General features: G+C 43.1%; 2 protein-coding genes across 2 annotated transcripts; one reads left to right on the top strand and one right to left on the bottom strand.

Annotated features, from left to right (window-relative positions):
• The first annotated feature begins 1,788 nt into the window (after nt 1-1,788).
• On the top strand, nt 1,789-13,243 carry LOC116398803 (actin-related protein 2-A). The gene is made up of 9 exons (XM_031875453.1): nt 1,789-1,930; nt 4,153-4,263; nt 5,832-6,047; nt 6,389-6,461; nt 7,462-7,598; nt 7,941-8,090; nt 9,153-9,298; nt 9,758-9,890; nt 12,001-13,243. The coding sequence occupies exons 1-9, from the start codon at nt 1,883-1,885 to the stop codon at nt 12,169-12,171; spliced, it is 1,185 nt and encodes a 394-aa protein (XP_031731313.1). The 5' UTR covers nt 1,789-1,882; the 3' UTR covers nt 12,172-13,243.
• Nucleotides 13,244-18,293: 5,050 nt separating this feature from the next.
• Nucleotides 18,294-21,596, bottom strand: LOC116400656 (sprouty-related, EVH1 domain-containing protein 2-like; the record flags this gene model as incomplete). The annotated part of the gene is made up of 2 exons (XM_031878602.1): nt 18,294-21,234; nt 21,372-21,596. Coding segments are annotated over 2 exons (1,011 nt in total), but the record flags the coding sequence as incomplete, so codon positions are not given.
• Nucleotides 21,597-22,936: the final 1,340 nt, after the last annotated feature.

The raw sequence follows: 22,936 nt of genomic DNA, 5'->3' as shown, positions 1-22,936 counted from the left end.
CATCCCTCCTCCTCCTCATCCTCATCCCTCCTCATCCTCATCCCTCCACCTCCTCCTCACCCACTCTCCCCCCTTGTTAGCACAGACTGCTCTGCTCTCAACCTGGATTATTTTGGTCCAGAGGAGGAGAGCGGATCCTCCAGCAGCAGCAGCAGTAGTCCTCCTCCAGGTCAGGTTTTATTCTCGTTCACCAGGTTTTTCATTTTAAAGAAACCATAAATATCAGCTTTATCTCGTGCCGTGGGTGTGTGAGTGTTCTTGACACTCGTTGCATGTTTGTCACACACACACACCCACACACTCACTCACATGTAAAGGAGTTGACCGTGAGCTGTATGAGTTGACCGTCAGCAAACTGGAAACCAACGCCATCAGCAGCCACACGGACGACACTTTGAACCGTCTGATGTCCACCGCGGAGAAAACCAGCACGTCAGTCCGGTCAACGCAGTTCTTTTATTTTAATATCATTTTTAAAGCATCCATACAATGAAGCAACATTGATAACACAACATGTCCTTGTGTGTGTTTGTGCTGTTCATCAGGAGACCTCAGCAGGATGAGGATGAGCTGAGTCTGGAGGCTGACACGGTGATCTGTGCACTGCCTAACCTGTCCTTCATGCAGGCCAAGGTCCTCATGTTCCCAAGCATCCTGCGACCCTAACAATGCTGCTCCCCAAAATAACATTAAAAGGCTTAAATCCACAACCTAGTGCAGTTAATGCAGGATTCAAATACTGTGAGGAGATCTTCCTGCTTCAGTTGAAACACCCCACTCTTAAAAAATGTAAGCTCTGTGTCAGAAGAGTTGCAGAATACCACTATTATGGAGTATATCAGCTCATGCATTCATTTCACTGAACAATAATCTTCAAAAGGCAAAGAAGGTTTTATTCTTGTTTTTATTACTCTTCTTAAAGCCGAGTCTCGTGCTTTATTTTGGTGACATTTATTCCCTCTAGAGGCTGTTATGTTTGATTGTGTATTTATTTTTATTATAAAAACATGTCCCATTTTTGATAAATTATTTTAGTTAAATGTTATGAAGACAGACGCAGTGTAATTTCTGATTGGTTTGATAAGAACTGAGGAACCCATCAGACCTCTCTCTTCATTTAACTTAGTATAGAAATGTTCCGTATGATGATGTCTGTAACACTTCACTAATGATGCTATGAGATATCATATTTTACACATATTACTGGGCGATTCCATGTTTCAAAAACACAAATATTGACAATTTGTATAGTTTATTATTATTTTATTTTATTTGTTGTGGCTCAAGGTGGGGCGGCGCCCTAGCGCCCTCTATTGACCAGCCGCCACTGGTTTTGACGCACAACAATAAACATAGTGAGAGATAATTAAAAACAAAGCCAGTGCTCTAAAAGTCAAGACATAAATATAAAATAGACAAATAAACTTGTGAAAATATGTGCAATTTATCTGGTTTAAAGATAAAAGAGCTGTGCAGGAATGTGGACATTATTCATTCACTGCTTCATATCATGCATGCTCTTCAGATCTAGACTGTTTTATGAAATAAGAATTACCACTTTGAGCCAGATTAGAGGCTTTACATTGTTACATGTTGCATGTTGGAATTTAATTAGACTACATTGCATTTAAGGATCCAATATCTTAGATAACGTTGTTGCTTGCAAAGGAGGGAATCAGTGAATGCATGACTGTAAAATCAAAGAGTTTGAAGATGATTATCTTGAAGGGAGTGACTGACGTTTGAACGTCTCTGTTACACACCGGATGAACACCCTCCCCTTCCTCCTCCTCCTTTCCGGGTTGGTTTGTGTGTCTTCCTTCCGGCTTGCCCGAAGAAAGTTGAGGGAGAGGTTCAGCGGCAACTGGGGTTTTTACATACAATGGACAGCCAGGGAAGGAAAGTGGTGGTCTGTGACAATGGCACCGGGGTAAGTTTCTTCGCTGCTCCGGTTTAACCCGCTCTAAAGGCCACGTAGCTCGCTTTTTAAACGGAGCCGTTATGTCGGAACGATTTTTGCCGAAACCGGAAGTGGGGCTGTCAACGGCCAAGCTAGCAAGCTAGCTAGCGTTAACTGGGTGGGTAGCTAAGCTAGCTAGCTAGCTTGTTAGCAGAGCTAATTTTTCATTCATCCACACCCGACACGGAAACAGCACGTATAGTTGGGTTTAAAAGGTCTGCATACAAGTTGAACATACAGCACTGGTTATAGCTTTTAAAAGCGGTTAAAGAAAACGGTTTAAAACCTTAACGGCTCGCTTGTTACCAACGGTTACTAAGCTAAGACAGCTAGCTAGCTGCTAATTCACTGCTAGCATTAAAACAGCTGGTTGTCGCCTTCTGTGCTTTATCGCAGCTGTGTCCGTCCATTCCAGTGATTTAGTTTAGGATACAATGCAAAGACATTTTGCAGATTTAGTGTCTGTGTTGCATATTTTAGTTCAGCGTTAGTAATAAGAGGACAGTAGCTAGTTTGTTGCTAGCTAGGTTAGCTAGGCCGTGTCAGGTTAATGAGGAACCACCTTTTTATGGTGTTTTTTTTCCTGTTCTGCAGCAACTTCCCGGTTAGAAATGTCACCAAAGCTGCTGTTAGTGAGTTTTTTTTGGGCCTTGGAAAGACCACATAATTTACCCTCTTATGTATTTGTCATAATCATCTCTGTTTTAATATACATTTACTTTATATTTATAATATACTGCACAGCTGAGGGATTTTGATGGGTTGACAGATGCTTGAAATTGTAGAGTAGTAATAGACATTACAAATAGATCCCCAATAGAATGACAAGTTGCCACCGACCACCAGCCCAATTATTGATCATCTGCACTACATTTCTGTGGGCCTTTTTGTCACAGCTGGCTGGTTTAATAGTCCACTATGCTCCTGAATTTAGGGGATTTTCCAGCTGCTGTGGTTTGTTGACAAAATGTGCAGTTTCTGCCCAATCCAGCAAATAGCACAGGCTTTAATGTTAGGGTATTACTCATTGCACACAGTTAACACTGCCTCATTGTGATTGTACTTCCTTTCTAAACGTCATCAGTAGTCAAAGAGGATGTTGGCTCAGCATGTTACTGACTAATAAGGCTTTTTGCAAAGCCAGAAAAAAAAAAGCAGCCTTGTATCAGGGTTGAAATTAGGAGTCACAGGGAAGTGAGAAGAGTCACAACCGCACATGTCAACAGCACCTTTTTATAGCCCTGATACATGCTGTACCACATTATAGTTCAGTGTAAAATCTGACAGTTGAACTTTGCTTTGCAACAAGCTCCTGCAGCTGCAAAACAAAGTGACGAGCGACTCTGACTGGTTTGGTTTGCATGTGAATTTCACAATCTTCCACCAAAGCTCACCGTGATAGAACTGGTTCAGTAAGATGACTAATCCAACTGCAGCGGATTTAAGTGTCATGAGAGACAGAATTACCTCAAACAGTCGTCTTCAACAGCAGTACTGAACTGTGTTCTCTCATTTTGGGTCGTGATAGCAAAAAAACAGAAGGATCTAACAGGTGTAACATTAAAGCATTTGCAGAGGAAGCGTTGTGCAAAAATGTGCACAACTCGCATGCACAGGAAAAGGTGTTAATTAATATTTCTTCAAGAAATACCACAACACAGCTCGGATGCTATCGTTTTCTGGTATCGCAGTTTAATGATACGATTCTCAGAGCTCATATATCTGTTGTAGCCGAGTGACCTGCTTGGCTTTCATATCCATACCCCTCACACAATTCATGTAGATATACCATAGTACAATGTGACTTAAGATATTAATACTAAAAGATTATGCTTAAACATTTGAATGGCTTTTAAGATGAAATGAACCAGAATTGTATGTTTATTTTTATCGTTAAAAGCTGTAGATCATCCTTAAATAACGTGAAATACATGTATGGTTTTTCTGGCATTGTGCTGCAGGCTGAATCATGTGCTGGCTGCTCATTCACATACACACAGACATGGAGGCTCTGTCACTGTAGCGTCAGCGGTTACGTTTTTATCTCCGTCTAAATGCTAATTAAGCCCGCTGTTATCAGCAGGACGACAATGACAATGTCTCGCTGTACTGCTAAGTTTATCCTGTCTGTACTTAAATGTAATTTCTCACTTTTTCTTTGGTTTTCTCGTCTCTTTCTCTCTTTCTTTTAGTTTGTCAAGTGCGGCTTTGGAGGCTCCAACTTCCCCGAGCACATCTTCCCTGCGCTCGTTGGGAGGCCCATCATTCGCTCGACAGCCAAAGTCGGAAACATTGAGATCAAGGTATGATCTGATCCTCCCGATGTTGCAGGAATGGTTGCTTTGACCAGAAAGTCTTGATTTTGTGGGAAAATCTGGTCAGGAAAATGACTGATATAACACAGAAATAAAATCTGCAAACTAGAGCGAGGAAGCAAGATGTGAAATCACACACAACAGAGCAAAGACTGTCTGATTCCACTCTTAAGGCTCCAGTAAGAGTCCCATTCAGTTCTGCAATCTGTTAGATAACATAATCAATCCTCTAACCAGGAGCTCCACCAGCATGTTTTAGAGCTCCTCCCAGTACAAACAACACTATCTCTATTGCATTCCTGCAAATACGAAATCTTATACGAAACGGTTTCCCCATTATTTCAGCATGAAGCCTATCTCTCCTGTTCTTTCCAATTCTTTTGTTTATTCATCTTTTATTCTATATATATTTATCCACCTTCCTCTTCCTCCATGTTTTGTTCCCAACGACAAACTAGAATGCCCAGAAGATGGTGAGTTCAGGTTGGAGTGAGCCTCCTGGTCTTGCCTGCTCCGGAGAGTTGTCATGTTTTGATCTCAACTAAAAATGTCTTTGTTTTAGACGTTTGGCTTTTCTTTTCGTGCAGTGTTTCTTTAATGTTTTGTTTTACTCACACAGTGATTCCACTCTTGTTCATCCCAGCTCGTCTCCGTTTGGTTAGAGTGTCAGAGAGTCTGATGGATGTACAGCCGGAGCGTTAATGCACTCCTCTCTGCAGGCTCAACGTGTTGCACAAGCGGCTGCGATGAGTCATAGGCCAGCTGTTATCGATGGAGTGCTAAAAGAGATTTTGGACCGATTCCATTTTCTGAGTCTCTGATCTGCCCCCCCCCGCCCGCCCCCACTATAAAGATCTTAAAATGTAGGCTGCAGCTAGAACGCTTGGTGCTAAGTGATAAAGATTGTGTACTTGAATGCATCACATGTCTGTTTACCTCACTGTGATGACACCACAAACATATCTTATTTAAGGAATGTCCACTTCTGTCTTAGTATCTGATGCTGTTTCACCTTCACAAGTGCAGAGGAAGTGTCCACACTGGAGGCTGCATGGCAGACAGCTGGAAGTACGAGACGGAAGCACATCTGTTTTCCTTTTATTTTATTATTGAGACCACATGGAGGCAATGCCTGAGACAGGTACTTTGTAAATGCCAAAGCACACAGGATGAACCCGTAAAATGGCCGCCACCAGGAGGCGCCCCGAGCTTTAGCGCCCCGAGCTCTAGCACCAGTGTTTGTTTACATCGCCAGGCTGCCTTGCATGCGTTTTCATTGAATGGTGCTAAAAACAAGTGGTTTACTGGAGCTAGAAGGAAGTGTTTCCAGGTGCAGATGCATGGAAAAATAACGGCTTGTTGAGCATGCTGGGTAACTGAGTTTTAAAGCAAAAAGCTACTTTGTGAGAGGATAATAATGCAGCTTTCGTTATCTTATAAATTAATCAGTTTCTCTGATCTCATGAGACCAGCAGGCCAAGTAGAAACCAATGCTCTGGGGTCCAGAAGTGGAGGGCTACATATTTATATTTATCACGTTTGACCCCTCCCTCCAGGACCTGATGGTGGGCGACGAGGCCAGCGAGCTGCGCTCCATGCTGGAGGTCAACTACCCGATGGAGAACGGAATCGTCAGGAACTGGGACGACATGAAGCACCTGTGGGACTACACCTTCGGCCCGGAGAAGCTCAACATCGACTCTCGCAACTGCAAGATCCTCCTGACCGAGCCGCCCATGAACCCCACCAAGAACCGGGAGAAAATCATTGAGGCATGTCGACATCTATTTCTGTCTGTGTGCGTGCGGCTAGAAGATGTTTTTGTAGTGGTTTGTGGGGGGGAAATAAAATGTGTAATTAACTAGTTTATGCATTTCTTATTGAGGGACAGAAGTTGTTGTTTTTACAAGATCTAGGTAGTACAGATACAGTACTATAGATAAACGGTGTATTTTTGGCAATTGTTTAAAGAAAACATGCTTCACAAACCCATCAGGTTTTGGGGTTCAGTTATTCATTATGGAGATTATTTTTTACATAATAATTTAATTAATTTTTAATATTTTTTTTAGAATTGCACTCACTGTCTGCTATTTCCTGGCTCCTCCTACAGGTGATGTTTGAGACCTACCAGTTCTCAGGAGTCTACATTGCGATTCAAGCTGTGCTGACTCTGTACGCTCAAGGTAGGAAGGCATGCACGCGCGCGCTGCGGTTCCCTTATCACAGAGATCTCCAGGTGTTCGATGACAACAAACTTCTCACCCACAAGAATACATCTCCCGACACCAGACGTGTATCTGTTAAAGCTGCTAAATGATGAGTACTTCAGTAGCTCAGAGACTGAAAGAGCTTTTCATTGTAACTGCAGAAATATTGTTGCGTGGCTGCATTAACTACCACACCTTCGTCAAATAGTCTGTGCAAAGATTTGTTTTATGACACTGCTCGGATACTAGATCTGTCTAGACAGTCACATGAACAGAACTTTATAAAAGTACAACCGATACGAGTACCGATCCGATGCCAGTGTGACTGGGTTTTATGTGTACGGAAACATTGCTTCCCTCACTTTGTAGAACAAAGTGTAACAAATACATACATAGATATGTATTGTTGTTTATTAAAATAATGGTGTCTGATACCGACCTGTTCAGCTGCTTCCAGCAGGATCAGATGAACTACAGTAAGATGCCTCCATCACACGGCCTGCAGGAGTTCTGTGAACGTTGTGTGTCTCCGAGTTCATTCCTGAGACGTTCTCATCAGTTAATCGTTACATTAGATGTCTTCTCTTGCCAGCTTTTGTGTGTTTACTCAGCCAACGGAGCTAACACTCAAAGCACACATCGGATTAAAGAAATAACTCGGACACAAACGCGTCGGCTTGGTAGAAATGTAGATTATTAACTCAGTCAGCCTCTTTTAAATCACTTCTTAAAACACATCTTTACAGACTGGCTTTTATGTGATGTCCTCGCTTTTCTGTTTTATAATATTCTTTATTTCTTAGTTTATTTTTATCGACTGTCGCACTGAGCTTTCTGTTATTGTTATTGTCTTGCTTTTGCTGCTTTGTCTGTCAAAGCACTTTGTAAACTCTGTTTTTAAAGGTGCTGTATACATAAAGTTATTATTATTATTAACTGTAGTGTGTGTGTGTGTGTGTGTGTGTGTGTGTGTTAGGCCTTCTGACCGGTGTGGTGGTGGACTCGGGGGACGGTGTGACTCACATCTGTCCGGTGTACGAGGGCTTCAGTCTGCCTCATCTGACCAGACGTCTGGACATTGCCGGCAGAGACATCACCCGCTACCTCATCAAGGTATCCCGTAATAAGACAAGACGGTCAAGTCAAAGTAACGAGAAACACAACTAGTTAGCATATAGAGGGTACGGATGTGTCATTTTGACAGATTTTTAATATCATTCATTTATAATATATATATATTTTAGTGAAACAAATATGAGATCAGTCTCTTTTAAAGGGTTAGAATCAGTTCAATAAAAGCGTGTGTTGTTTCTCTTTATTTTGAGGAAACTAGCATCATGTTTGTAAAAACAGGAAGTAAGAGGATCCTCTAGTTCCTGTTTGAATGAACACATCTCTCATACAGCAGCCTTCTTTCTCTTTTCCCACCATCGTCCTGCTCGTCTCCGGGTGCAGTTGCTGCTGTTGAGGGGCTACGCCTTCAACCACTCCGCAGACTTTGAGACGGTGCGCATGATGAAGGAGAAGCTGTGCTACGTGGGCTACAACATCGAGCAGGAGCAGAAGCTGGCGCTGGAGACCACCGTGCTGGTGGAGTCCTACACGGTAAACATTGTGCAGACACAGGAGCCGCACTTTAAAACCAGGTGCTGCCCTCACATGGACGTCCTGTGCATTACATACAAGGAAACATAACAACAGATGGCACAAACATTTAAATGAAGACCCCAAAAAGAGAAGATATGTTTGTAATGTCCCCATGTTTCCTGCCGTCATCTAAGTATTATATATACGCCCCAAAACAATAATAAAAAAGGACACCTATTAAAAGTTTCACATTTCTACACAAAATAGCTTTGTAGAAGGAATCCCTCCCAAAAGAATCTGTTATTCACAGAAGTGGCAGTATTTGAACTGAGCTGAGTAGACCAGCTGCTGACTTGACTGTTTTCTCTGGGACTCAAACACCCGGTGGGTGCAGAGCTCCTCTCCGCCCGGCTTGCTTTTCTTTCCAGGGTCCTTTTTTTTTTAAATTTAATTTTCCCTCAGAGGGAACCACAGAATCTAAACGCAGGTTCCTGAACGTCTGCGTTTACTGCACGCCTTACCGAGCACATGTTGTGTCTCGGAGCTCACCGACCGTGTGTGTTTGGGTTAGCGTGGGCGACCGTGTGTGTGTGTGTGTGTGTGTGTGTGTGTGTGTGAGAGTGTGTGAGAGAGAGAGAGAGAGAGAGAGAGAGAGTACGAGTGTGCCGAAACAAGGAGGGCAATGTAACCGCGGCCGAAAGGGCCCTGAACTGCACGTTACATCATTTCCTGTGCAGCCGCTCTGCGGCGGTGGCTGCTGGGAGACGCTTCCTCCCACTGCCCTCGGCTGAATGAAGCCTTTTTATAGTCACACACACACACTCGCATTCACTCTACCCTGCCTCTGCTTTAACGGGCTGTACAATATCATCGTAGTCTTTCAGTAGACACGCGTACGTCTTTAAAAACGGTTTATTGAAAAGTTATGACTTCCTCTCGTACGTCGCTGCATCATTCTTGATTCTTAGAATCAAGATTTATGAGTCTCACATTAAATTCTACCTCCTCAGCGGTCTTATAATTCCCCCCCCCCCCTCCTTCCACGTCTCCTTTCATCTCGTCTCTCCCACACATGTCCAGCTGCCAGATGGCCGTTTGATTAAGGTAGGAGGAGAGCGGTTCGAGGCCCCCGAGGCTCTGTTCCAGCCACACCTCATCAACGTGGAGGGCGTCGGAGTGGCCGAGCTCCTCTTCAACACCATCCAGGCCGCCGATATAGACACCAGGTGAGGCCGGAAGAAAGTGCTCCGACACTTTCTATACGCTCCTATAAAGACGCGAGAGTGAGTGTTTTCTGCTCTGTTGCACATTAAGACACAACATTAACAACACACACACACAGATATGCAAAAGGTGGTGTCGGCCCAAGCAGAGCTCCCACTTAAGCTAAAGAGGGTTTTATATCAAACTAAATATTTCTTGCTGTATTGAAAGTATGAAAAATGGATTCTTGGGTATTTAAAAGAGTGGAAATATCCCCGAAAAATGTACGCTTGGAAACCAGATGCGTCATCATTTATTCCTTGCTGCTGTATTATGTAGACATAAATCTGTAAAGTATATTTTTAACATTTGTGGGCTTAAAATCGTCCCGTTGGGAAGGAAACAAGCACCACGACTTCCTCTCTTCCTGTTGGCGTGTTGTTTGGGTCTCTTCCTGCTCTCACCCTCTCTCCCGTCGTCAGGTCTGAGTTCTACAAACACATCGTTCTATCGGGAGGATCCACCATGTACCCGGGCCTGCCGTCCCGGCTGGAGAGGGAACTCAAGCAGCTGTACCTGGAGCGCGTGCTCAAGGGAGACGTGGACAAGCTTTCGGTGAGATACGTAGACCCTCAAACGCCTCGTTTATGATTTATACTGTGAGAGCGTGACGGAAGGACTCTGAGCTGGAACACCTCAGATGTGGATCACCATGTGAAAACGGGTCGTACGGCATTTATTTAAACTCAAATTAGAACTTCATTTGCACTGTGAGCAAAGAAAGAAAGCCACAGGGAACATGTTGAGTGTGTGAACCTGACAGCATCGCCTCTGTCCCGATGACGGAGAGTTCACAGTAGAATCGATGAAACACATTTTGAGTTGCGTGTCCGTTTGTGAACACGTTTACGTCACGGTCTGGTGTCAGTGTACGTAGACCGCCACCAGGGGGCGATAGAGTTTAACACACGCTCATTTAACTTAAACACAGTGCTGTTAACAACAACATATGTGGGGGGTCACTTCTCTATGATAAATAATTTTGTTTTGGAAAAACAAATCCCCACATGACATTTCCACTCCAGTGTCCCAAAGACACTCTGAAGTGTTTTATATACAAAAGCCTCCGATGACTCACGAGTCATTATGAGCTTCACTCTTCTGCCCACAACTGCAGCCCAGCTTCAGCTTTCAGTTTCTCTCATTGTGGGAGTGGAAGTCGTTGCATGTCGTGTATTTCACATTCATCTTTCACACACGTGTGTGCAATCTATAACAAGACACAGTGTCTGTGTCCAGCTCTAATTCATGTCTGTTACAATAGATTGGGAAAGTTATCAAGAACATAAAAACTCATCTATTTAACATCCTCCCTCTAATCTTCCAAACACTCAAAACAACATGGCTGAAAACACTTCCTCCATTTGTAACTTGCACCTTTTCAGCCGTTTGCTCCGTTTAGACGGCGAACCACGTGAGCAGCAAACAGAAGCCGACACTTTTCACCCTATTTGGTAAAAAAATTATGAGAGTTTAGATCTTAACGAGCAGAGACGAGGGTTATGCTGCAGGAGTCGTCTGTTTGTTTGGATGCTTCTCCCGTCTTAAAAAACTCAACAAGTTTCATCCTCCAAGCTGATCTGAAGAGGAGTATTCATTTAAGGTAGTGACAACCCCACAGAGAGCCTTTTTACGGAGCCTTTCAGCATCTAAAGGAGCTGGTATAGACCAAAACAAAGCTAAAGGAGAAGTCATCAAGTGACTGAATACATGCTAATATCACTCCGTATCTGCTGGAGGTTTAAATTGTCAGCTTTTTGCCGACATCTGCACTAAATCAACTTTATAAGATGATCATTTCTTTGTTGTGTTTACAGCTTGTTGGTCTCGGCATGTTCTTGATGTTTAATGTCAAAATTATACATATTTTATAAATATCCTCGTCCTATAACGTCCGGTGACAATACGACACATTTAGTTTTGTTCCCTCGATTGTTTTCAGTTATGCTGCCACCTTTCACATATTACTCTAAATATTCATCCCTCCGGCTGTTCTATTAATATCAAGGTCAGTGTCTCAGTTTCAAACAAGTCAGCTCAGAACGCTGCGGTAATTCATCATCCAAACAAGTTCACACTCGACGCTGCTCCTCTTTCGGTCCTGAGCGATTCACCTGCCACGACATAGCTGCATCCCCTCACTATGCTGGGAGTCACTTGCTAACACGTACCTATTTGGGACCAGACTATTTACTGGAAACAAAAGCGATCATTCAAGAAAGTCACATCGCTGACACCTGAAATGTTTTTGAGTTTTCTACAACGTAACATGTCCAGTCTCTTTTTCTTCACCTGTTCTCGTGTGTGTGTGTGTGTGTGTATATGCATGCTTATTTCTTTAAATATTAATATTTATAATAATGCAACAGGTTAGAGAGTTCCTTGTACAGTTTGCAGCAGTCATTCTCTGAGAATCTCTTTCATTTACAAGCAACCAATCGAGAAACAATATATATCAAACAACTTTCCATTTTTCTGGCCGGTGTGGTCGTCTGACGTGTATTAAATTGTACTTTATGTTGTATAAAATGATGAGCCCTGCAGAGACCCTGACTCGGGTTAGGCCTGTGGATTAAATCCTCCATGTAGTCCAGACTGAAGCAGTGTGAACACAGCCCCTTAAGACATGTCTTTGTCTCCGTGTCCCCCTCTTCTTGTCCTGTAGAAATTCAAGATCCGCATCGAGGACCCTCCCAGGCGAAAGCACATGGTGTTCCTGGGCGGAGCCGTGCTGGCCGACATCATGAAGGACAAGGACAACTTCTGGCTGACCCGGGAGGAGTACCAGGAGAAAGGAGTCCGCGTGCTGGAGAAACTCGGAGTCACCGTCAGATAAAGCAACCGGGACGGACTGACCACACACACACACACACACACACACACACACACACACACACACACACACACACACATCCCCCCCACATCGCAGAGTTTATATCTATTTATCCCTCTTCTTCTTCTTCTCTTTCGGCTCTTGATGTTCCTCAAACATCAGAGGGAATCGAGCCGGCCCCTCCTCTTTGTTTTCTTTTTTTTTTTTTTTTTACTCGTACAGAAGGTTAAAAACCGTGACGGGGAATCCACTTTCTTTACCTCCAGAGTTTGTTTGTTTGTGAGTTTTATTTTGGCGGGTAAACCCAGCAGCCACTGCGCTAACTGTTTTCAGAACGTCTCCTCGGTTGTTTCAAACCATCCAGAGGAGACGAAGTGATGCAAAGTTTCTGTAATATCACAATCAGGCTCCACGGGCCGCTTCCACATCTGTTCCAGGTGAGCCACAACCGATCACATTTATGTCTTTTTATTTTTTAATAAATGATATCATGACTTTTCTTTCTGTTCTGGGAGAGGGATTACTGTTTTGTTCTGCTTTTCAATTTTATGAGTTGTGTTGCGGTGCACTACTACCATTGTGAATGGAGTGTGTTGTGGTGACACAAGTTCCTCCATGTTGTTGTTGTTGTTTTAATGAAGAATTGGTTGATCTACAAATACACAAAGCAAAGCCTCAGAGCTTTGACATCCAGTGTGTGACGGTACTTTTTTTGTGGGGGGGTAGGAACTACTTGTTCCTCATCGGTCGGCCTTCGTCTCTAGTATCGCAAACTGACGGAGGCCGACGAAGAGATCGATTTGAAAAAATAAGAACGGTTGAAATACTGTCGAACATATTTAAGTCCTCCAGTCCGTCTGTCCCGATTACTGGAGGCACTTCTATTTTGAGTATTAAAAAAATAATGTGTATATTTTTCTTTTCCTCTTTCCATGAGCGTCTATCCAGTGCCGTGACCTGTTCACGTGACCTGTTCACGTGACCTGTTCACGTGACCTGTTCACTGTTTTTATTTCCCTGTTTGTTCATAGCATAACTGCCTAACGCTGATTTAAATAAAGAAGTGATTTATAAAGGTGTTTGTGTGGCAGGTTATTCTCCTCTCGCATCCTCTGAATAGATGACTTATAAACCGTGTAGTTTATTCTGCAAATGTTGAGTTCATCATTTTTAAATGTCTTTTTGTCCGACCAACAGTCCAAACCTCACACAAAGTGACTGAAACCGTTGACTGATAATCAAATTATTTGCCAAATAATAATTCCAGTTTACAGTTAAGAACCGTGTTTTTAGTTGTTTCCATTCCCCTAAAAAGATTTGGGGGGAAAAGAGACTCGTGTGTACATCCTGTATGGCTACACTTTATTCAGTACTTATTTTATATTTGGATGTATTATAAATGAATCCCTGCAATCTGACACCAAACCGAAATGAAGTGTGAAAGTTCATCATCCAAAGACCGTGTGATCTGTAGAAAGTCAGTTGGTGTCAGAAATAGTTATGAAACACAAAACATCCTGCAGAGCCTGTGATGACATGCAGCCAGTCAGCTGTGAGTCATCTGTTCAGAGAGGAACAAATTCATTTGAAAAAGTGAAAGTTCACCGGTGAACGAAAAGTCAAATCACAAAATGAGCTCCAACGTAGCTTTAGTCCTCTGCTGCTTCTGTTTGTGTGAAGAGCAGATCTTAAAAACAGTAAAGGGAGACTTTAAAAAGAAGAAATATGAACACAAAGTTAAGTTCTTAAAGGATAAAAATCTCTCTTGCAGCTGTTTTGCTGCTGTACTTACCTGTTCTCATGTGACCAGCAGACTAATTGCTTTTTAACTGTCAGATTATGTAGCTTTTGTCTGAATAACAAACTTTAATGTTCCTTCTATAGTTGATATCATACCTCCGTGTTTCACTATACGATGCATGTGCAGCAGCGTGTTTCCTCACAGCTCTGCAACGTGGAAAGTACTTCATTCTCAGCAGAGACACTAATGTTTACGTCTCTTTAATGAACAGACGTTCGATATCTACTCAGGTTTTTACTTTATACCAAACTGAAGTGATGAGCCATTACATCTGCATCCGACTCTGTAGCTTTTTATTTAAGAGAATGTTTGAGAATTTAGTTTGTGTGAAATGGATTTTAAGCTCTGCGACTTTAAAACTCAGGTTTTTAGGAATTGTCAGTCTATTTTTTTAACCATGTCTCAAAGTGTTTGTCTTTTGTAGGACTGCAACTAAAAAAAAACATCATGCAAAACAGAAAACAGTACCGAGAGTATCAACGCTCAATGTGACGTCATCAAAACCCAAATAGATTCAACGCAAGACAAAGAAAAGCACAAACTTCTCTCATTTAACAACCTGGAAATTCAAGTCAATGAATCAACTAATGATCGCATCTGTGGTCTATTGCAGAGAGCTGGAGGTGATGGTCAGATGGGCTGATAAATAAACCAGAGGAGAGGATGAGGGCATGAAGGATGAGGAGGAGGAGGAAGAGGAAGTGGAACAGTGGCAGAGGACTGGCGCCACCAGAGGAAGAGGCTCCTCTCTTTCCGTGCCTGAAATAAAGACTCTTCCGGCCTTGTTCCATTTTTAATCCCTCGACTCCTGCCACTTCCCTCTTAACCCTGAACTGTTTCCTCTGAAGCCCCGTTTGAAGTTTTCCTCCACAAACAGACTCATCACCGAGTCTCAACAACAGACGTTCACCGACATACTTTGGTTCAACATCACCTTTAATATTCTTCTTTTTACTGACAACTGTCGTTTCTCTCCACCACAAATTCAGACTAAACATTAAATATCAGATAAATTAGATCTCATCTATTCTCACATCGATCTAAACTAAAACTTTTATGACAAATGGCCAAAATATTTAGAGATTTTTCTAATCTGTCGAGGAGAATAAAAACTAGCAACTGATAGTCTTGTTCAGATCATGAATACCCTCCATTTGATTACTGATCTGTTATGTAACTTGTGTTAAATCATTTGACACAGGAACCCGTTCTTCACCATCAATATGTTTACTTTTTGCCAAAACATTTATTTGTAATTTGACTTTTTGTGACGACTTTACAACAAAACCACTACTTTATTAGTACTTTTCTCTCCTGGTATTACTGGTATAAACAACACTTTATCTTAAAGTTGCCTTTGCACAAACCAGCTGAAACACGTTCCACAGGGTGGGAGTGTTGAGATGTCTTTACTTCTGCACGCTTTATCTCGCAGGAGTTTGAACTCATCATCCGGCTCCTTTGTAATCTTCTTCTGCAGCACATTTCAGATCATCTAGACCCCGACACAGAAAACACAACTGAGAATGTTGCAGAAGGTCGATGCTCGCTGGGTGCAAACGTGGAGCAAAATCTCGGTGTCTTTGTCCACCCGGGGGGACGGACGATGACCCCATTACACCAGCAGATATATCTTAAATGTTTGCACATGTGGACTGGGATGCTGTTTTGCAGCCGTTTGAGCTGCTTAACAGGCCCCCAAAAGCCCTCAGGGACCTTCTTTTTCTTCTCCTTTCTCCCTCCGTCCCTCCCTCCCTCCCTCTCCCTCTCTCTCTCTCTCTCTCTCTCTCTCTCTCGCTCCATCATTATCGTCCACATGCTTTTCCAGAGACATCCTGAGTGAAACAGCTCGACGTCCTCGATGGCTATCACATGTTCACATGAGGAGGGAGGCAGCCGGGGAAAGAGACATCTTGAAGAGAATGAAACCGGCTGTGCTAGTTTCTCCTTTCATTAAATACTTTACGAAGAGTTGTGTGCATCAAACTATTAACGTTTTTAAAACATAACTTCAGGCCTTGACTGACATTTTTCATCCTGTTTGATCTCGTTTTATTTTTAGCTGTTTTATTTCTCCCCAAAGATTCTGTATTTGTTTTAAACAACAAACCTGTTTAGGGACTTTTTTGGCATGGCTTCAAACTATTAGTTGAATGATTATGAGTCTTTCCTCGTTCAAAATATTCTCTCAATAAACTATTTTAGATGCTGAATAAGGAACTTTAAGTCATGACCTGGTGAATATTTGTCCACCGCCCAAAAAAATTGCAATTCTTAAACTTAAAACAACTTTTTCTTTGCCAAACAGAAGTGATGTTTAGCGACGTCAACGTTTGTTCAGACAATCATGGTCCCCTGAGGATGAACCCTTCTGATGTTTCCTTCAGCAGTGACTTTGGATTATCAACAAACACCTGCAACAATAATTAGCAAATGCTAGCATGCTAATGCGTTAAAACAAAGCTCTTGAATATCAGCATGTTAGCGTTGTCAGTTTGCTGACGTTAGCATTTAGCTCGCCCCTTTTCCCGAGTACAGCCTCAGAGAGGTCGAGCATGAGTGGAGACGTTTCTAGTTTTTGCCACAAATTCTATCTTTTAAATATCTTTTGTTAACAATTACAATTTTCTTCTTCATGTTTTTATTATCATGCTGAGTTCGAGAACATTTTTCTTCTTTTGTGCAGAGGAGTTAACTTTCAGACATATTTTGACATGTCACATGCAGAACAGGTTTTACTGTACGATAGTACGTATTACTTTAATTAAATACTGGCTAAAATACTTTACGTTGCCTTTTTTATGGTCTGTGATGTCAGACAACGCCGTCTTCGGGATGGATTTGAAGTTTACAAGTAAATACTCCAACTTTGAGTTGCGTTTCATTGTACTTGACACATTTAAAGCACTAATAGAATACATTACTATTGTAATGATAAATGCATGCAGTAGAAACACTGATGTTAAAGAGTCGGAGAGTAAAATGAAGCAGCAGACTCGCGTGTGGTTTCACTGTTTTCTCTCGTTTTATTGGAGGCGGAAGGTAAGACACACATTTCACCTGTTTACTCACAGACCTTTCAGCCACCCTTCAGTATCTACAAAGTACTTCCTGTTCCTTCTCGAAAGCAAGAGCTACATCCATCGTACATGTTAGAAACAGTTATTTAAAAAACAAAACAAAATAGAAATAAAAATGTACAACATACACTTGATATATATAATATAATTTTTGCTCTTTTTTTTACAGAGGTAAAAATACTAAGCGTAAAAAAATGGGTCTAATTCATTAGAGGGAGTCGTTTCTTTAACTTTTTCAATTTAAATACACAAAGAGATAAAGAGGATGCGTTCAGGCACTTGTTAATGGCTCTGACATGAGAGAACACACTCAAACACCAGACCCCACACACACACACACACACACACACACACACACACTCTCTCTCTCTTCCCAATCGGATTGGTCCCGTCCCTGATACATCACATCATCTAAAGATCTGATTATACTGGATAGGTGTTATTATGTGACAGCGTATTCAGCTGATCCCAGTAGCCCTGGATCAAGGAGCAGGAGAGGGGAAAGGGATGTGGGATAAACACACACACACACACACACACACACACACACCAAGGACATACTGGTACACAGAACAGGAAGGGAAAAGGACGTCCTCAGGCATTCTGTATTTCAACTACAGTTAGTGACATTTCCTTGGCAAAACAATCAGGGGTGGATGTTTGTTTCAAGCATTTCAGCTGTTGTTTTATTCGGACTCCCGTTCTTTTCCAATGGGACCCGAGTGCTTCTTTTATTTATTTTATTAATGCTTCAAAGCATTATGCTGCCCACCAGTCACATGGAAGTGTGGTTTCAGCAAGTTGTCTCTAATGTTGATCGAATATTTATATATATATATATATATATATATATATATATATATATATATAAACACACATATATGTATACATATACACATATATAATATATACACATATATATATATATATATATATATACTGACATATATATATATATACATATTCTAAATATTTTATCAACATTAGAAACCAAAAGCGAGAGACGATTAGCTTATCTTAGCATAGCATATGGAATAGGAAACAGCTAGCCTGGCTAACCAATCAACATCCCTTAAACCATGGTCTGGGTGAGTTCTCGATTCTGATTGGCTGCAAGAAAAAAATACAAAAAGAGTCGTCCTCCACTGCCTCATCCTCTGGTCACCACAAGGGGGCGACTGCAACACACGAGCTGCAAGAGGTAAGTTACACCGACGCATATCGCTCACATTCGCTACACGTCGCCTCTCATTTTGTTGATTAAAGCTTTTATAGTGATTTGAGGGTTGTTGTTAAAAATACTGCCAACTTATTTTTACTTTTTGTCGACTTTGAATCCTGCTAGCATAACGTTAGCTTTCTGGCTCTTAGCTGAGCTAAAAGCCAGCCAAGTAGTATCTAAGGTCCGTCCTATTTACTGGAGCAGTGAACAACGTTTCCATTGTATAAGAACCTTATGGGATGATGATAACTGTTCCAGCTATTAGCTCCAGGTATTAGCAAGACCTCCGGGTTCCCATTGGAACAGAGAGTATTGTGAAAAACTTCAGATTTTGGTTACAAAATGCATTAAAACATTTCATTTTCTTTGGTAAGTTACTCAGCTGTAGAGGCACCAGCATGTGGATTTTGTTACGGTTGGACAGAGCCAGGGTAGATTTCCCTGTTTCTAGTGCTAAGCTAAACTAAGCTAAGCTAAGCGCCTCCTGTCACACATATGCCCTAAAGTGTCCGATTATTCCTTTTACAACGCATGTTTGACATGTCGGCTCATCTTTTATAAATAAGACTACGTTGCTGTCGTGATGTTGTATGTGTCAAAATGTCATTCCTAATCATTTGTTTTTGGTTAAAAGAAATGTTTTATGCTAATTTTCACTAGTAAGGAGATTTGAATGACTATTATAAGGCATATTTTAGTGTGTGTGTGGGGGGGGGGGGGGGGGGGGTATTTTGTTGTAAAGCATCTTGAAAACAGTGAACTGAATCAAGGTCAAACACATTAAGTTAGTTATGAACTATCGCTGAGGACTTTGCTGTTCCACACATGTGACTGATGGGCTCCGCTGGAGGACGGGGCTTTAAAGAGGGGAGCTGATTGTTCATCGCAAAGCAAACTGGAGTCCTTAGTTTACACACTTTATGAGAAGCCTTTTACGAGTTCCTTTTCATTACAAAAATAGTTTAGCCCCAAGTTTATAAGAGTACGCGGTGAGGCTGATTGCTTGGAGCCGTAACCGTGCTCGCGCTTTTCATCATAGCAGACATCTTCAGAGGGACGGGGGACGGGGGAGTTTGGAGCCAGACTCCACACTTTAAGGCATAAAGGGCACCACGTTTTAACGGTATCTCTGATTGATTTTTCAGTCCTTGACGTGGCACGGACTGCTGACTGAGGTTCTGCAGAGAAATGAGGAAATCAAGAGCTTTTAAAAAGCTCACACCGCTTTAGAGTGTACGTCCACAAGAAACGGACCGGGTGGGTTCCTGGTTTAGGCGATAGTTTGAGGCACTGGTTGAAGGAACTGGGAGATGGATGCTGGAGTATCGTAGCACCGTCTCAGTCAGTGGGTGAATCACAACCCAGCACCCTTTGTTTTTTTTGCTGGTAGATCAATTCAGTGAGAAAATAAATAGGATAAAAACACGAATCTTTGGGATATTAAGACAAGTACCACGTTTGTTTCTGTGAACAAAGACGTCGATGGTGGAGCGCTATGTGGACTCTATAAATGAGCTTTACTATAAGCTGCAGTACAGACAGTGAAAGGCCTCGGCGCACATTGTAAGCATGTACATATACCATCCACACACACACACACACACACACACACACACACACACACACACACACACACGTAAAGAGGTTTAGTGTCTGATTTCTCTTGTAGCTGGAGTTGAGCTCAGCGGCCTGATATTGGAATAGAATATAAACAAAATGGCCGCGCGTACATCAAAGGAGAGAAAGGAAAAAAAATAGAACAAAGAAACAATTCAAGTTCTTTGACGCCGATATCAGTGTACAAAGTATAAAGTACCTGCATATGTGATACATGACATATAGGTCAGCTATAAAAAAAAAAAAAAAAAAAAAAGGCGCCCTGAAAAAGAGTGCTCTCTCTAGAAACAGAGCGTGAAATGGCCACGTGGAGAGCGGAGAGAACTGTCTGCCGTGAGGGGGAGCTTATCTTCCCAGGCTGTTCAGAAAATGCACCAACAGTTTTTTTAATTTTTTGGCTTATTTCAGTGTCTGGAATTTGTAGAGAATCCCAGAGAATCCAAGGCAAGGGAGTGAGCAGCCATGACCACTTGTTCCCTCTGTGCATCTCCCCCCCCACCCTCCCATCCTTCCCTTTCCCTGTGCTTGCGTTGGGTTTTGGTGTTCTGTCGTTTTATTTCTCAGCTCAGTGCCTTGTGTCGGCCTCCGCAGCAGCCGCACCTGAGCCCCGCCCGGTGGCAGGCGTGGAGAGGCGGGTAGAGGCAGAGGCACGGCGCCACCAGAGACAAGCAGAGCAGAGCTAGCCAGCGCGAGCCGAGTCGGCCACCGCCGCCGCCCTCGCCTCCGTCACAGGAGCAGGGGTCCGAGTAGTCCCCCTCTGGGTCGGACATGCAGTGGTAGAGCATGGTGTCTGCCAGCCACATGCAGCTGACCCGCCGGACGCACGCCCGCACGGGGTCCGGCGCATCGTGGCACCGCCCCCTCCGGTTGTTGGAGACGTAAAAGGCCTCGCCGCAGTGCTCGCACTGAGCGCGCTCCAACCCGTCCTCCTTCCGTCCCTTCCTGCCGTTGGCGGACGGCGAGGAGCTCGGGAGGAAGGAGCGGGGCTGGGCGGAGACCACGGAGGGGAAGCCCTGGCGATACGAGCCGCCGTGGCCCTTGTTCAAGGGTCCGAGTTCGGGGTCAGAGTCTGAGGGCGACAGGGCCGGCGCCAGCGGGTAGGTGTAGTCGTGCTTCTGCGCCTCCGTCTTGGCAAAGTGGACGTAGGACTCAGAGTCGTCCATTTGGATGAACTTGTCCCGCACGGTGGCGTGCCGGTAGTCCTCGTAGCCCTTGAGCCAGGGGCGATCTGACGGGCGTCCATAGTGGCGCTCGGTGTTTCGCTCCCAGCTGCGCTCCCGAGGGTTGATGCGGACGATTTCCTCGTCGTCCTGGAAGGTGACGTGACGGGGAAGCCGAGACAACGGCTGAAGAGAAAGACAGAAGGAAACTTAAACACGGGAAAAACAACGACAAGGAATTGAATTTCAAAATATCTTAATCAGGACTTTTTCACACTCTCTTGGCATCGCCGTGTGCTGAAACCAGACATTCGTTGTCTCACCTGGTCCATGAAGTGGTGGTCTGAGAGCCGGTAGGGGTCGTGGAGGTCGTGGCGATGTCCCAGCATGCACTTGTGTCTCTGCGGAAGGGGCGAGGACTCGTGCGGCTGCAGAGAGCTCTCCAGTTTCTGGGAGGAGTTAGACGAGCTGTCTGTGGTGTTCTGAAGGACACAAACAAACACAGGATGCCAGCTGAAAAGCTGCTCTCTGATTCGATACGCCAAACAAACAAGTTAGTGCAAGAGGACGCCATGATTGGACAAACAAAAACAGGAAGCCTTCACCGCAGCTCTGATTGGGGAAAACAGGAAGCGTGAGCTTTGTTTTTCGGGTCACTTGATCCACATTTGGATCTTGGTGTGCGAGTTAAACTTTTATAAACAACATCTGCCGTAAAAACATCTGCAACGGTCACTAAGAAAAAAAAAGGTGTTTGTGTGTGAGAAGAAGAACCGTCTTCATCTTTTGGAAGATACGCTCGTCTTTGGTAACTCGACGATGGAGAGAGGAAGCTGTGTGTAGCACACGGCTAATCACAACGTATCCTCATACACGGTTCGTATGATATCTTATGAAAACGTACGTATAAAAGTCAGAAACTCGTGTCAAATTCTGCTCATTACATGCAGACGGTCTTTTCAAACAAACTTCCATCTTCACAGGAAACACAGTCAGGTTGAGGAAAAGTCGTCGTTTGGGTTAAAATAACCACAGAAGTGCTGTTTCGTGCCCATTTTACATGAGATCGTTCTGCCAGCAGCAGCTCTGATAAACATGTGATTCCAGCTGTTCAAATGTTCCCAATTCTCTTCAACTTTTACTGTACAGAGAAAAAAACAAATAAACGGTGTGTGTAGCTCAGTTCATAAAGTAGGTTGACGTTTGGAACAGCTTGTCCTCGTGAACGCATGTTGAAGTGCCCTTGAGCAAGACACTGAAACTCAGATTGCTCGCAATGAACAGTATGTGTTGAAGGCTGCCCAGTGCTTTGAGCTACATGCTAACACCAGCATGGCAACATGCTCACGTGGCATTGCTAACATGTTTAACATTTTCACCATCTTAGTTGAGCTCGTTAGCATGCTAACGTTTACTAAATGGCACTAAAGACAAAGTACAGCTGAGCTGAAGCCCAGAGGAATGTTGTTAGATTTGCAGGTATTTGGCCATAAACCAAAGTATCGGACAAATTGATCCCGAGGGGGACGAGTGCAACACATCGTTTAGGGCAGTTCATCCGATCGTTTTTTACAAAATGTCAACCTCATGAGGTTTTACATGAAAGTACAACATTTTGTACCAATCCATCCAGTAGATGTTGAGATGTTTTACTGGATGAGTGAAGCCGACATCGGCAGCCCTAAATATGCAGAGTCACTGTGGACAAACAATGTCCCGTAAAATGGTTGCATCCTCCATTGAGGTCAGCAAGAAGCTCTGAAACTTTCTATTTCCCAAATTACTTTTACAATAACTGTACCACTTTGTCATCTAATCATCGCTGTGTTATGATAGTCAGAAGAAAACCAGCGTTTATTCCCTGTTGTCGGGTAACATATCGACCCCC

Source organism: Anarrhichthys ocellatus, unplaced genomic scaffold (assembly GCF_004355925.1).
Source record: "Anarrhichthys ocellatus isolate YVR2014 unplaced genomic scaffold, GSC_Weel_1.0 scaffold3, whole genome shotgun sequence".
NCBI lineage: Eukaryota > Metazoa > Chordata > Actinopteri > Perciformes > Anarhichadidae > Anarrhichthys > Anarrhichthys ocellatus.
This window is presented reverse-complemented; position numbering and strand designations above follow the sequence as displayed.

Bases quoted from the DNA above. Each gene is read 5' to 3' on its own strand.
- LOC116398803 (XM_031875453.1), top strand. From the start codon at position 1,883: ATGGACAGCCAGGGAAGGAAAGTGGTGGTCTGTGACAATGGCACCGGG. The intron at 6,048-6,388 runs GCATGTCGACAT...CTCCTCCTACAG, and splicing joins ACCGGGAGAAAATCATTGAG to GTGATGTTTGAGACCTACCA. The intron at 9,299-9,757 runs GTGAGGCCGGAA...TCCCGTCGTCAG, and splicing joins GCCGCCGATATAGACACCAG to GTCTGAGTTCTACAAACACA.